The sequence below is a fragment of the Phodopus roborovskii genome, unplaced genomic scaffold (assembly GCF_943737965.1).
Source record: "Phodopus roborovskii unplaced genomic scaffold, PHOROB, whole genome shotgun sequence".
In the NCBI taxonomy this organism is placed as follows: domain Eukaryota; kingdom Metazoa; phylum Chordata; class Mammalia; order Rodentia; family Cricetidae; genus Phodopus; species Phodopus roborovskii.
The window spans coordinates 25,283,470-25,296,494 of record NW_026126459.1 but is presented as its reverse complement, the minus strand read 5'-3'; the positions used below and the strand labels follow the sequence as shown (position 1 = coordinate 25,296,494).

Sequence of the window (13,025 nt, the reverse complement as noted above, 5' to 3'; positions counted from 1 at the left end):
TCCACTAAAAGTGTTTATTTTTATACAGCAAGGGGAAAAGGACTAACACAGTGAACATTTGGCACCTTTCCAGTCCATCACCCCCATATTCTTCCCAATACAAAGCACTGGCAAGAGGGGCTGCAGGACAGTCACAAGTCATACAGGTGGGTAGGTGGGATTCAAGAGTCCATCCCAGGTCCCTTGTCCTGGAAAAAAAAAATCAAAGCTCAGGGGCATAGGGCTCTCCCGTGGGAGAGGGCACCCGCAACTCAGCATCATGCCTCACCACAGTGAAGAGTCCCACCACTGCCAACAGAGTCATCACCATGACGGCAGAACATATACTGAACATATTCCTAGTGCCTGTTTTTCGATCACTGTCATGTAGGACAAGAAGCCCGAGACAGGCCAGTAAGTGCAGGGGCACTCGGAACCAGTTGAGAACCCCAGCCTGCTCTGTCTCTGGGATCACTTTTCTTCGAAGGAAGCTCATGCTGGGAAAGTAGAGCCCACAGGCCAACTCAATAAGTAGAAAAGCGATGAAGGATTCCACGGGATTTTCTTGGCCTGGGCTGGTAGAGAAAGTCAACATGAAGAGAGAGAAGACAACGATGAGGACAGCAAGAGAAAGTAAGTGCATGGGCTGAAGGTGGTACCTCTTGGAGGTAGCGATGCGGTACAGGGAAGAACCCAGCAGGCTGGCAGCCATGAAGCTGGAGAACACAATGCCCAGTGGGGCCCCATGTGGGTCCAGCACAGGTGTCCAGAGGAAGATAAAGATGAAGATGACACTCTCAAACAAGGCTTGTATGATGCCCAGCAGCAGCACACGGCGGTCAGACAGGAGGCAGCGCAGGCCTCCAGCACAGGTCTTGGAGAAAGCACGCTGACGGTCATAATTCTCTCCCCAGTTGCGAAGGGCCAAGGCCCCTGCCAGAGCCAGAAGGGGGATGGCAGCCACGAAGGGTGCTACAGGCCCCAGCCCCATCCAACTAGCTACAGCCTCAGCTGCCACACCTGCTGCCACAGCCAGCACATGGTTCCAGAAGGCAGCTCGGGCAAAGGTAGCTGGGATCCACTCAGCAGGGAAGTCATGCCTTTCTACATGCTCATGGATGTACCAAGCCTCAAAGGCTGAGAACAGGAGAGCAGTAGACAGCCCGCCAAGTGCTCGGCCCACCAGCAGCACAAAGTAGTCTTGCGAGAGCTTGGTTAAACAACACAGAGAGTAAGTGAGGGAGAAAAGCACACAAGACTTCTTACGACCCAGCCAATCCACAAGGGAGGAGGCCACCAGGCCAAAGAGGACTGTGGAGGCAAGGCCACAAACGTAGAGGATAGCAATCTGACCCTCCAAGAAGTGGTAATGCTGATAGAGTTTATACAGGTAGGGGGCTTGGAGCCAGTCTGCTGCCAGGGCTAGAAAGTAGACTTGATAGAAGTCTAGTTGAAACTGAAGGAAGGAAGGGTTGCTGCAAGCCCTTCCAGGGGGCTTGGCTTGGCATCTTGACAGTTCCAGGCCCAGGCAGGAGGCCAGGAGGCCCACAAAAGACAAATAGGCAGTCACCAGCATGGTGGGCCCCCGGACGACCTGGGGAGAGAACGTTGGTCATAGTCATATCCATAATCCAGGTAGCACAGCTCCACCCAACTCCAGTGTCAATTCCACTCCCCCAGAACTGAGACTGGAGGGACCAGTCGGGTGGGTGGGAGGAGTAGTTGTCACCTAAGACTCCGTGGGGCAGGGAAGGGTGAGATGGAGGAGAGGCCAGAGCACTCGCCCCACCCTGGCCTGGCACAGCAAAGTGGGACTCCTTTCAGTAATCCCGGTCCCGCAGGTTATAAAGGGGCTGCTGCCCTTCCCCATGATAGCTTCTGCACGCTTCTTCTGTTACCTCCCATCCTCACCCATGAGCCAGTTCTGGAGCTCAAGCGTCTCCACATCTATCCCGAGCATCCCTTCCGCCCGCGCAGGGCCCTCCAATTGCTTCACGGTCACGCGCGTGCATGGCAGGTTCACCCGACCCTGGCTCACGCTAACCCTCTGCGCCCCCTAGCCTCAGCCTAGCATCCTCTCATCCGCTCGCACTTCGCCCGGCCCCCGTCTCACCTGCTGCCCCGGTCTGGGGGGGACGCTCCGGACACGTCCGGCTCCAGGCCGCCGGGCCGCCCTCCCCGCACTGGCTCCGGCTCCGTTCGGATTCTAGCAGCGCGCCCGCCCCTCACAGCCTGCTTCCGGGAGCCGGGCTGGCCCGTGGCCGCCGCCATGATGGCCCGTCACGTGACGGGGGCGTGTTGCAGAAAGCCACGCCCCTACACCTCACCCCCGCCCGCCCAAGAGCTGAAGAGCCAGTGGGGAAGGGGCTGCAGGAGAAGCTCGTGGCTTGTGTCTGGTGCTATTGGCTCCCTTAGCTCGCGGATACCTGCGGGGTCATCCCAAATGAAAACGTATTTTCTCTGGTTTTCCACCACGCGCTACCTCGGAAGATGCCCGCAGTTCCTGAAAGCCAGCGACTACCTCTTGCCAATGAACTCTGCTGCCCTAAGTCCAGGCTACTCCAGGGTTTGCATCTCCCACAAGGACCTCCCAGGCCAGCAGTCACTATTGTCCAGACACCTGAGGGAGGCGGTGTGGTGTAAAGAACTTGGACCCTGGCTGCACATAGATTGAGGTTCCAGTCTTACCCAATGCTTTACCAGCTTAGCCAAGCCTTCCTATTTCTCCCTTCAAGTCCCACTTTCTTTGTGTGAACTCATAGGAGAGCAACCAGTGCCCAAATGAAGAAGGCCAAACGTGCAGTCAGAGTGTAGAGTTATAAACTTCAGTCCTGGAGCTCAACTCTCACCTCTTGCTACCTAGGAACTGTTTTATCTTGGGATATTTGTTAAGTTTCCTTCAACCTCAATATTATGTTCTGGAGATTCTCCAGTGGCTTCCCTTTCATTAAAGATGAAGTCAAAATATTTCTAATAGTATACAAATGCATCTGTCCCGGGGCTTTTTGCTTCTTCCATGACGACCTCATTCATTACCACTCTGCCTACTTGCTCCCATCTGGACCTCAGCACTCTGCTTCCTGCCTGTTATTAGAGAAAACTGCCTACCATGGAATGGTGGTTTATGTAATCCTTGCACTTGGAAGACTGAGGCAAGAGACTTACTGAGAATTTAAGACCAACTTGGGCTGCATACTAAGTTCCAGGACTAGACAACAATGAGACCTTGTCTCAAAAAATAAATTACTAACAACAATAATAATTAATCATAAGAATGGCTAGAGAGAAATCTCAGTGATTAATAGATTAAGAGAAATTGCTCTTCTTGCAGAGGACTAGAGTTTGGTTTGCCAGTACTGATATTCAGTAGTGATTTCATAACTATCTGTCACTCCAACTCCAGGAGATCAGACCAGCTTATTCTGACTTGTGAAGGTGCCTGCAAGAAGGTAGTATGCATACGATCACATAGGCTCACACTCATACACATAAAAAAGTACTTTTTTAAAAATTCATTATTATTGTTATTATTATTTTGGTATTTTGAGACAGGGATTCTATCTAACAGACCTGGATGTCCTGGAAATCACTTTGTAGACCAAACTGGCCTCGAACTCACAGAGACCAGACTGACTCAGCCTCCTGAGTGGTGGGATTAAAGTTGTTCATCACCATGCTTGGATGTAAATAAACCTTTTTAAAAATTTTAAAGAGCACACATAAATAAATAAATAAAAATAAGCCAGGCAGTGTGCACTCTCAAGCACTGAGCCTTCTCTTTAGGCCTTCCTTTCTTTTTTTCTTTTCTTTTTGAGACAGAGTTTCTCTGCATAGCTCTGGCTGTCCTGAAACTCATCTGTAGACCAGGTTGGCCTCGAACTCACAGAGAGCCACCTGCCTCTGCCTTCAGAGTGCTGGGATTAAAGTCACATGCCACCACTGCCCAGCTTTCTCTTTCTTTCTTTCTTAAAATCAAATCTAAAATTTTCCATTTTCAGTCACATAGTTTATAGAAAGAGGTGTGGCAAGTGGGCCAGGGTTGTAAAACAAAAACAAAGACAGGTTTATTTACATCACTCTGTCTACACTTGGTTGCAGGGATGTCCCCACAGCAGGCACAGCAGCTGCACTTGTGGGAGCCCTATTTGCAGATGCAGCATGCTACACATTTCACATCCACAGGAAATGTACCTGCCTCTTATAATCTAACCCATGGATTATGTAGAGCAGTGATAGAACATTTGTCTACTATGAATGAGAGCCTTTAATCCCTAACACTGAAAAAAAAAATACTCAGCCAATTACTATTGATGGCATATCTCATTTAACTGTCAAAATAACCCATTAGGTAGGCATTATTAGCCCCCAGGGTTGAAGAAGTAGTATATCCTGAGTTCCATGGTAAGAGGTAAAGCAGGAATTAGGGTTACGGTTTCATCCTTTCAAAGCTCCTGGGAAGATGAAATGGGTACAGTACCTGCATAAACTATAACTGTTGGTTTTGTCTATTCAAAACCTTGGAGAGCTGGGCAGTGGTGGCACACGCCTTTAATCACAGCACTCAGGAGGCAGAGGCAGGAAGATTTCTGTGAGTTTCAGGCCAGTCTGGGCTACAGAGTGAGTTCCAGGACAGCCAGAGCTACACAGAGAAACCCTGTCTCAAGAAACTAAAAACAAACATACAAACAAATAAATAAAATACAGGGTAGAAGGATCTGAGGTTTAATCAGGAAAAACAATTTGGTAACAATTAATTTTATTTATTTGGGGCAAGGTCTCATTACTATGTGGCCTGGCTGCCTAAAATTCATTGTAGATCAGATTGGCTTCAAATTCACAGAGCTCTGCCTGCCTTTGCCTATCTAGTTCTGGGATCAAAGCCTTGAAACACCAGGTCTGATAAATTTAATTTCTTTTTGGAGGTCAGAGGACAATTTCCGGTAAGTCAGTTTTATCCTTCAACCATGTGGATTACAGGGACAGAACTCACAAAGGTCATCAGGCCTTGATGGCAAGAAGCTTTGCCTGTTGAGCTATCATGCCAGCCAATAGTCTGTTAATTAATGTGACAGAGCCTTATTGTACCCCTGACTGTCCTAGAATTCACTATATAGACTCACAAATACCTACCTGCTTCTGCCTACTGAGTGCTCGGATGAAAAGCATACACTATATCCTACTTTTGTTTTGTTATGCTGGACAGGGGTAGAGGATGGGGATGCACATCTTTAATCCCAGCACTCTGAAGGTGAGGATCTCTATGAGCCTGGCCTACAGATCAAGTTCCAGGATAGCAACGGCTACATAGGAAAACCCTGTTTTAAAGAAAAAAAAAAAAAAAAAAAAAAAGATGTATTAGCCAATCTTGGTGGCTTGTGAGGCAGAGGCAGGCAGATCTCTGAGTTCATGCATAGTGAGTTCCAGAACAGCCAGGTCCACACAGGGAAACCCTGTCTTAAAACAACAGCAACAATAACAACAACAACAAAAACCATTTATGTGTGTCTATATGTATATTTATAGAACTACCATATACATGTAGTTTCCTCAGGGGCCAGAAGAGGGCATCGGAACTTCTGGAATGTAGGTTATAGAAGGTTGTTAACTGCTTTGTGGATGCTGGTAACCAAATGTGGGTCCTCTACAAGGGCAATATGCACTCTTCACCATTGTGCAACCTTTCTAGCCCCCATATTATTTTGGATTATTGTAGAATCTATTCAAAATATGTATACTCTTAAGATTGCTATGTCTCTTTAGACTGTGAGGGACAACTGCAAAAGATCTTTTTGGGAAATTTGCTCGTAGGTGACTAGAGGAAGTAAAGTGGTCTGTCAGTGCAGTTTATCTCCAGAACCATCTGCTAATTGAGGGTCGCCAGGGTTAGGATCTGTATGAGAAGCCATCAGGAAATCCTAGCTTTCATGGAAAAATGCTCAGAGAGTATTAGAAATCAACTAGCCAAACTTTTATTATTAAGGTGTTCAAACATACTCAAGTGTGGAACACATAATTCCATGAGCCCATACATATTTAATTCAACAATTATAGAGTCTGCCATCTTATGTCTTCTGTTTTCTCCACTGAGACATTTCAAATTAAGTAGGTTGTTTACTCCATATGTCCGTATCAATGCTGAGAAATAACCTCAGGGTCATGCTTACATCTAACAAATTAGCATTGATTCCTTGGCATCATAAAACTCAGTCCAGCTGAGCAGTGGTGGAGCACACCTTTAATCCTAGTGTCAGGTAGATCTCTGTGAGTTCAAGGACAGCCTAGTCCATAGAGCCAGTTCCAGGACAAGTTCCAAAGCAGTACATAAAAACACTGTCTCAAAAAAAACTAACTAAATAAATAAATAAAAACTCAGACCAAATGCTGGGCATTGATGGCACGTGCCTTTAATCCCAGTACTGGGGGAGGCAGAGGCAGGCAAATCTCTATGAGTTGGTAGCCAACCTGGTCTACAGAGAGAATTCTAGGACAGCCAGGGCTACACAGAGAAACCATGTCTTGAAAAACAAAAACAAAGACAAAAAAAAAAATCTACAGTTAAATGTTCTCAACTTCTAAAATATCTTTTTATAGTTGCCATCCCCCATATGTTCCAGTGTGGTTGTCTAAATCGCCCCCCACTCTCAGGTGTCACTGGGCTCTAACACTGAGGTGTACCCTCAGCTCTGTGGCTCTGTTTTAAGTCCCTTCTCACTTTTCCCACAGCAATTGGCTTGTTTAGGTCAGATTTTCTCACCAGAGTCTATTTACTTCCTCCTTGTGTCATTTAATATGTTTCTCCATCGCCCGTATTTCTCATTAAATAGGGGGCTGAGGAGTCATCTCAGTAGGCCAACCACTTGCTTGGCATACAAACTTGATAAAGAGTTCAATCCTCAGAACCAGGGTAAAAACTATGGTCAAGAATGTAATTTCAGAGCTGAGGATGCAGAGACTGTGTTTGGAAAAAAAAAAAAAAAAAAAACAGCCAGTAGGTGGTGGCACACACCTTTGATCCCAGCACTCTGGAGGCAGAGGCAGGCAGATGTCTGTGAGTTTGAGGCCAGCCTGGTCTACAGAGCCAGTTCCAGGACAGCTTCCAAAGCAATACAGAGAAACCCTGTCTCAAAAAACCAAAAAGAAAGAAAGAAAGGAAGAAAGAAAGAAAGAAAGAAAGAAAGAAAGAAAGAAAGAAAGAAAGAAAGAAATTGAGGTGGACCATGCTCTAAGGAACAAATCTTTGGTCTCCATGAGTACCTGTAGACACATGATGTTCATACACATGATATGCACACTTATGAACATCATGCACATGTGATGTGCAATGGTGGTTTGATTTAATTCATGTTGAGCAATCTGTGTGTTTCTTTTAATTAATTAATTTATTTATTATGTTTACAGTATTATATCTGCATGTATCCCTGAGGCCAGAAAAGAGCAGCAGATCTCGTTACAGATGGTTGTGAACCACCATGTGCTTGCTGGGAATTGAACTCAGGACCTCTGAAAGAACAGCCAGCGCTCTTAACCTATGAGCCATCTCTTCAGCCCCAATCAGTGTGTTTCTTTGGCCAGAATCTTCCCTAGGCAATGCTGAATGCCTCAGACCGCATCATGACATCAGGCAAACAGTGTCTGGCTCTTCACATTTAGTGACGCTAAGCTTCATCTGTGGGCTCAGGTAATGGAGTCATGATTCCCTAGTTGCAAAGTCCTCTGTGAATCAGCTAGGCACACTGGTACACATCTATATCCCAGCACCAGGGAGACTTGAGGCACAATAAGACAGAATTTGACACCAGCCTGGGCCTGTTCAAAAAAAAAAAAAAGGAAAGAAAGAAAAATAAAATAAATGAATGAAACAAAAAGAAAAGGAAACTCAGAGGAGACAAAAACAGAAAACAGAGACTGGGCTGACAAAATGGCTCAGCATGTAAAGATTAGATTCCTGTGTCCTACATGGTGGAAGGAGAGAACTGACTCCCAGAAGTTGTCCTCTGGCCTCCACTGGTATACTGTGGCATGACACACATTAATTAAAATATAAGAAAAAAGAGGAGGAGGAATTGAGGGATGTGGTAAATTAAAACTCTAAGGGAGAGTTAGGTGTGGTGGCACAGGCTTCTGATCCCAACCCTTGAGAAGTAGAGGCAGGAAAAACAGAAGTTAAGGCTAATGTTGGCTATACAGTGAGTTCATAAAGCTATATAAAAACTTGTCTCAGGGTTGGAGATTTAGCTTAGTGGTAGAGTGCTTGCCTAGCAAGCACAAGGCCCTGGGTTAGGTCCTAAGCTCCAGAAAAATAACAAAACAAAATAACAACAAAAAACAAACCCAATCCACCAAAATCCAAAAAGCTACCTCAATTGGTGAGGTATGTGTTTTCTAACAGGGAACATACAAGTTCAACTACCTACATGTGGGTAGGACCCCTGGGTCCCCAGCTCCCCTCTTCCCCAAGATACAAGAGCATGGCTGTGGCAGACACAGGATTACTGTGGCAAGATTGAGGTCATGAGGCTAAGTGAGCGCTTAGAAATTTCCAACACAAAACATCCGGGCAGAAGGTTCCTGGATGGACACAAAAGACCAGGAAGGATGTCAAAGCTATCCCAGGGGAGGGAGAAACCAAGAGCCCTCTTCTTAACTATCTCTCTTGGTCCAAGGGCTGCCAGCCTCCTTTGTATGGCTGAAGATGAGAGGTTAGGAGGCCAGATACTCTGAGACAATCATGAGTATGGATGGAGGTCGAGAGCCAGGAATGTCCTCTGAACTTCCCACATCCTCTAGAAGAGGAGCCTGCCATAACCATGTGAACTGCAAAGGAGACATGCATAGGTGTCCCCTGCAGACTGAGTGGGGAGAGGAAGGAGCCATGGACATGCTTACCTTAAGGGCTGCAAGGCTCTGGAGACACTTTCAAGAAGGTGCAGAGGAGGAGGTTCTGGAACCATCAGGAACACATCCAGAAACCAGTATCCAAGGAGTGGTTCCTTGTCCCCTTCAGGACTTGGGAAGCGGGTATCCACCTGACTCCATCTTCACCCTACAGCTATGCAGAGCTTCTTCTGAGGATGTAGCTCTAAGTGTCCGCTGAAGCAAATGTCCCAGGATTCGTTCTCTCATCCTAGATTATCAGACAGAGCCCTCGAGAAGCCCTCTGTCTCCTGAAGCAGAAACTACAGCAGCCTGTGGAACCCTGAGGCCTCCAAGCAGTGCCATGGCCACAGCTGCAGCTGCTACTGAAGCCCAGGTGGGAGCTCTGACAGGCAGCTTGGCCTGTGGAACAAGGGTAACTGGGGCAAGGCGAGTGGTGGCAGTAGGTCATAGGTGGACTTGAGCAGGGGACACCTATGCATGTGGGGGGACAAGTTGAGGGAGAACAGGCAGGGCAAGGGGGGCAAGAGCAGGTGCAGGGTGGGCCAGGGACGCCTGGACAGGAAGGGCAGGAACCTGTATATGAGGGACAAGCATTGCCAGGACAGGTGGCAGGGGGACAGCTGGGACAGGGGCAGGCACAAGCAGAAGGGGGACAGGACAAGCAGGGAGAGGTAGCTGGAGGCCCATGCCCAGAGGATGGAGGGGGCTCCTGGTAGGTAGACTTCTTATTCCGAGGCCCCAAGCGGAGGCCCAGAGAGAAGTCCATTTGGCTGCAGGATCAGGCAGGCTGGGGGCTGGGTGAAAGGGAGGGCTGAGTGGATCAGGGCAGGGGCAGGATTAAGTCTAAGACACACTGAGCCTTACTGATCCTGCAGGGAGCTCAGACCTCCCCACCTGGCCATTCTCTTCTAGATCTGCCTGACAATACTTTTATCCACCCTCCCATCTGGTCCTTTACCCGCACCAGATCAGAACATGTTCTTCAAAGAGGATGTGCACTTTCATGCCAACAGTCATTTGTTCACACTGTTCCTTTGCCTGGGACTTGTCTTCCTTCCCGCTATTCAATCACAAGGAATTTCTAGCAATTCTAGGCCCGGATACCTGCCAGAGTCTCCCTAAGCCTGGAAGCCAGAACTAAAGCTTTGGGTTCTCCATAAGTTCCCAGGGGTCTCAGGAAGGCAGCCCAGTAGAAGAAGCACTCCAGGAGACCAAGTCAGGGATATTGCTGGAGATGATAGGAGTGTTAAGGAGGCCTGGGTTCCGGGGAGTTGAGAGACAGAGAGAGAGAGAGAGAGAGAGTCCCAGGTGTGGGTGTGGGGGTGCCTGGTTGTCTATGAGAAACCAACAACTGGCTTGGACAACTATTATTTGCTGGTCTATTATTGTCCAGGTGGTGGGTGCTGGAGTGAACTAGATAGCTACATTTATTTCCTCTCTTAAGGAGGGCCCATAAAAGTAAGGAGTAGCACGGGGTGGGGGCAAAAGCTAGGTAAGTCAGTATTTCATACAAATATCAAATAAAAGGTGGTTTACAGAGGGGACTCTAGACAGTCCCCAACAGTTTGGTTGGGTGGTCCTTAAGGATTCTGGTTGAGTTGCCAAGCCCTGGCAGTGGAGAGAGCTGTCTGAAGGTGAAATGTACCCAAATAACCAGGCAAGAAGAAAAACAGTCAAGAATAAGGGAGCCCCAGGATTTGATCCCCAGCACCACATTAAAGAGGAACAGGAAGAAGACATGGACTATCAAGTCAGAGTACTTGCTGCTCTTTTGGGGTCCTGGTTCTAGTTCCTAGCACCCACATGGCTCATAACAATCTCTAACACCAGTACCAGGAGATCTGATGCCTTCTTCTAAACCATGTGAGCACTATATATGCGTGTGTTGTGCACATAAACATGCAAGCAGAACACTCGTGCACATAAAACAAAAATAAATACATCCACAAAATAAATAGAGTGGAGAGGGCCTGGAGGGATGGCATGCCCAGTAAAGTTCTTGCCTGCAAGCCTGGCAACCTGACGTTGATCACCAAGCCCCACATGGCAGAAGAAGAGAGTCAATTCCCACAAGCTGTTCCATGGCCTTCATATGCATGCTGGGGCATGAGTGACCTCCCCAACAATAATATTTAAAACAAAGTGAAAAGAAGAGAAAGAGAGATGGGAAGGGGAAGGGAGGGGAGGGGAGGGGAGGGAAAAGGAGAGGGGAGGGAAGACTATAAGCTTGTCTTTTGCATGTTCATCTTCTTCGTTTTTGTTTGTTTGTTTGTTTGTTTGTTTGTTCGAGACAGGGTTTCTCTGTGTAGCAGCCCTAGCTGTCCTGGAACTCGCTCTGTAGACCAGGCTGACCTCAAACTCACAGAGATCCACCTGCCTCTGCTGCCTGCCTCTGCCTCCTGAGTGCCAGAACTGAAGGCATGCACCACCAATGCCTGCCCTGCTCCTCTTCTTTACTGTGATGTTGGGAATCAAATCTGGGGGCTCCTTTATTTGTATTAGAGATTGCAATGCTAATGAAAGATATCTTCATGGAAAGACTGAAAGGAAATGAGAGAGCAAGTCATGGAAATTTCTACCAGAAGAGCATTCCACAGAGTGCACAAGCAAAGGCAAGACTCATAATGACACAGGTGAGAGGTTAAAGAGGGCTGGTGAGTTGAGGTAGCACTTGGATCTTTTGTTTGCTTTTGTTTTTTGAGACAGGGTTTCTCTGTGTAACATCTCTGGCCTCAAATTCACAGAGACCTTCTGCCTCTGCCTCCCAAGCGCTGAGGTGTGCCTGTGGGGCTTCTTGTTGCTATTCATGACCCTATTAGAATTTACTGTTACCTATTTTTTAACTTGTTTTTGTTTTTTGAAACAGGGTCTCTTGTAGCTTAGGTAGCTTCAAACTAATGGTGTAGCCAATGACCTTGAACTTCTGAACCCACTGTTTTGACCTCCATACTTGTCTGATACAACTGAACCTGAAGGGGTGATAGCACATGTTGGTAATCCTAGCATTTGGGAGCTGAGGCAGGCATATATACTGCCTGTTCAAAGCCAGTTTGGGTTATATATCCAAGACCCTGCTTTAAAAAAAAAAAAAACAAAACTAAAACAAATATCATCATCAACAACAACAAAGAAAAAGAAAAAAGAAATTTGAACATACAGTTTAACTCAGGCCAATATTCTCCAGAAACTGTGATGTTCAAAAATGTGCATAGGGGCTGGAGAGATGGCTTAGAGGTTAAGATCATTTGTTGCTCTGTAGTTCCCAGCACCCATATCGTGGCTCACAACTGCCTGTATCTCCCATCCTAGGGGGTCCAACACCTTCTGGACTCTGTGGGCACTAGGCACATACATGCCAACAAATCACCTGTACACATAAAAATTGAAAAAGTAAAAAATTGTGCATAGATGTTTTGTTTGTGATAGTCTAAACTGAACCATCTTCCAAATCTATGAATACAAGGATAGGAAGATGAATTGTGGCATATGGATGCAGGGATGTTATGCAACAATAAAGAAAATCCTGTGTAACAACATAGACATATCTCACAGAAAGTTAAGCAAAGTAAGAGAGAAAAGCAGAGCTGAGGTTACAGGCACTTGTGAGCCACCTCAATTTTGGATTATCTGATGGAACAGCTGGTACTCTTGACCACAAAGATACCTCATTCTTTCCTGAAATTTTTTTTTTTTTTTTTTTTGGACAGGGTCTTAGGTGTTCCAGGCTGGCGACAAACTCACTACACAGTAAAGCATGACCTGCTACTTCTGCTCCTGCTCTTCCCTCTTCTCTCTGCTAGCCACTAAGTTTTTAGGCAAGGTTGCGCCACCATGCCCAACTTGTCCTTAACATACTTATACCCTCCTACCCACACACACATTCATACACATACTCAGAACAAAAAGAAAAGTACTCTTCCTGTGCTGCGGAATATAACTGCTGGAGACTGTTCACTTGGTAAGTATAAAGCCCTGGGTTCTTTCAGATCTCTAACACCATATAAACAGGCGCTGCATGCCTGTAATCCTGCATTCAGAATCAGAAGTTCAAGATCATCTGAGGCTACATAGCAAGTTCAAGGCTAGTTTGGGGCACTGAAGTTAGACATCTCCTAGTCCATATACACATCTCTCTCACAGACCTTGAGGATAGTGACTGCTTTATTTCT

General features: G+C 46.7%; 2 protein-coding genes across 2 annotated transcripts; both read right to left on the bottom strand.

The window, feature by feature from the left end:
• On the bottom strand, positions 1 to 2,268 carry Mfsd5 (major facilitator superfamily domain containing 5). Its single transcript, XM_051190005.1, has 2 exons — positions 2,093 to 2,268; positions 1 to 1,573 (listed from the first exon to the last, which is right to left on the bottom strand). The coding sequence occupies exon 2, from the start codon at positions 1,553 to 1,555 to the stop codon at positions 203 to 205; it is 1,353 nt and encodes a 450-aa protein (XP_051045962.1). The 5' UTR covers positions 1,556 to 1,573; positions 2,093 to 2,268; the 3' UTR covers positions 1 to 202.
• A 6,828-nt stretch (positions 2,269 to 9,096) lies between these two features.
• LOC127226137 (sperm mitochondrial-associated cysteine-rich protein) lies at positions 9,097 to 9,892 on the bottom strand. The gene has a single exon (XM_051190015.1). The coding sequence runs from the start codon at positions 9,620 to 9,622 to the stop codon at positions 9,104 to 9,106; it is 519 nt and encodes a 172-aa protein (XP_051045972.1). The 5' UTR covers positions 9,623 to 9,892; the 3' UTR covers positions 9,097 to 9,103.
• Positions 9,893 to 13,025: the final 3,133 nt, after the last annotated feature.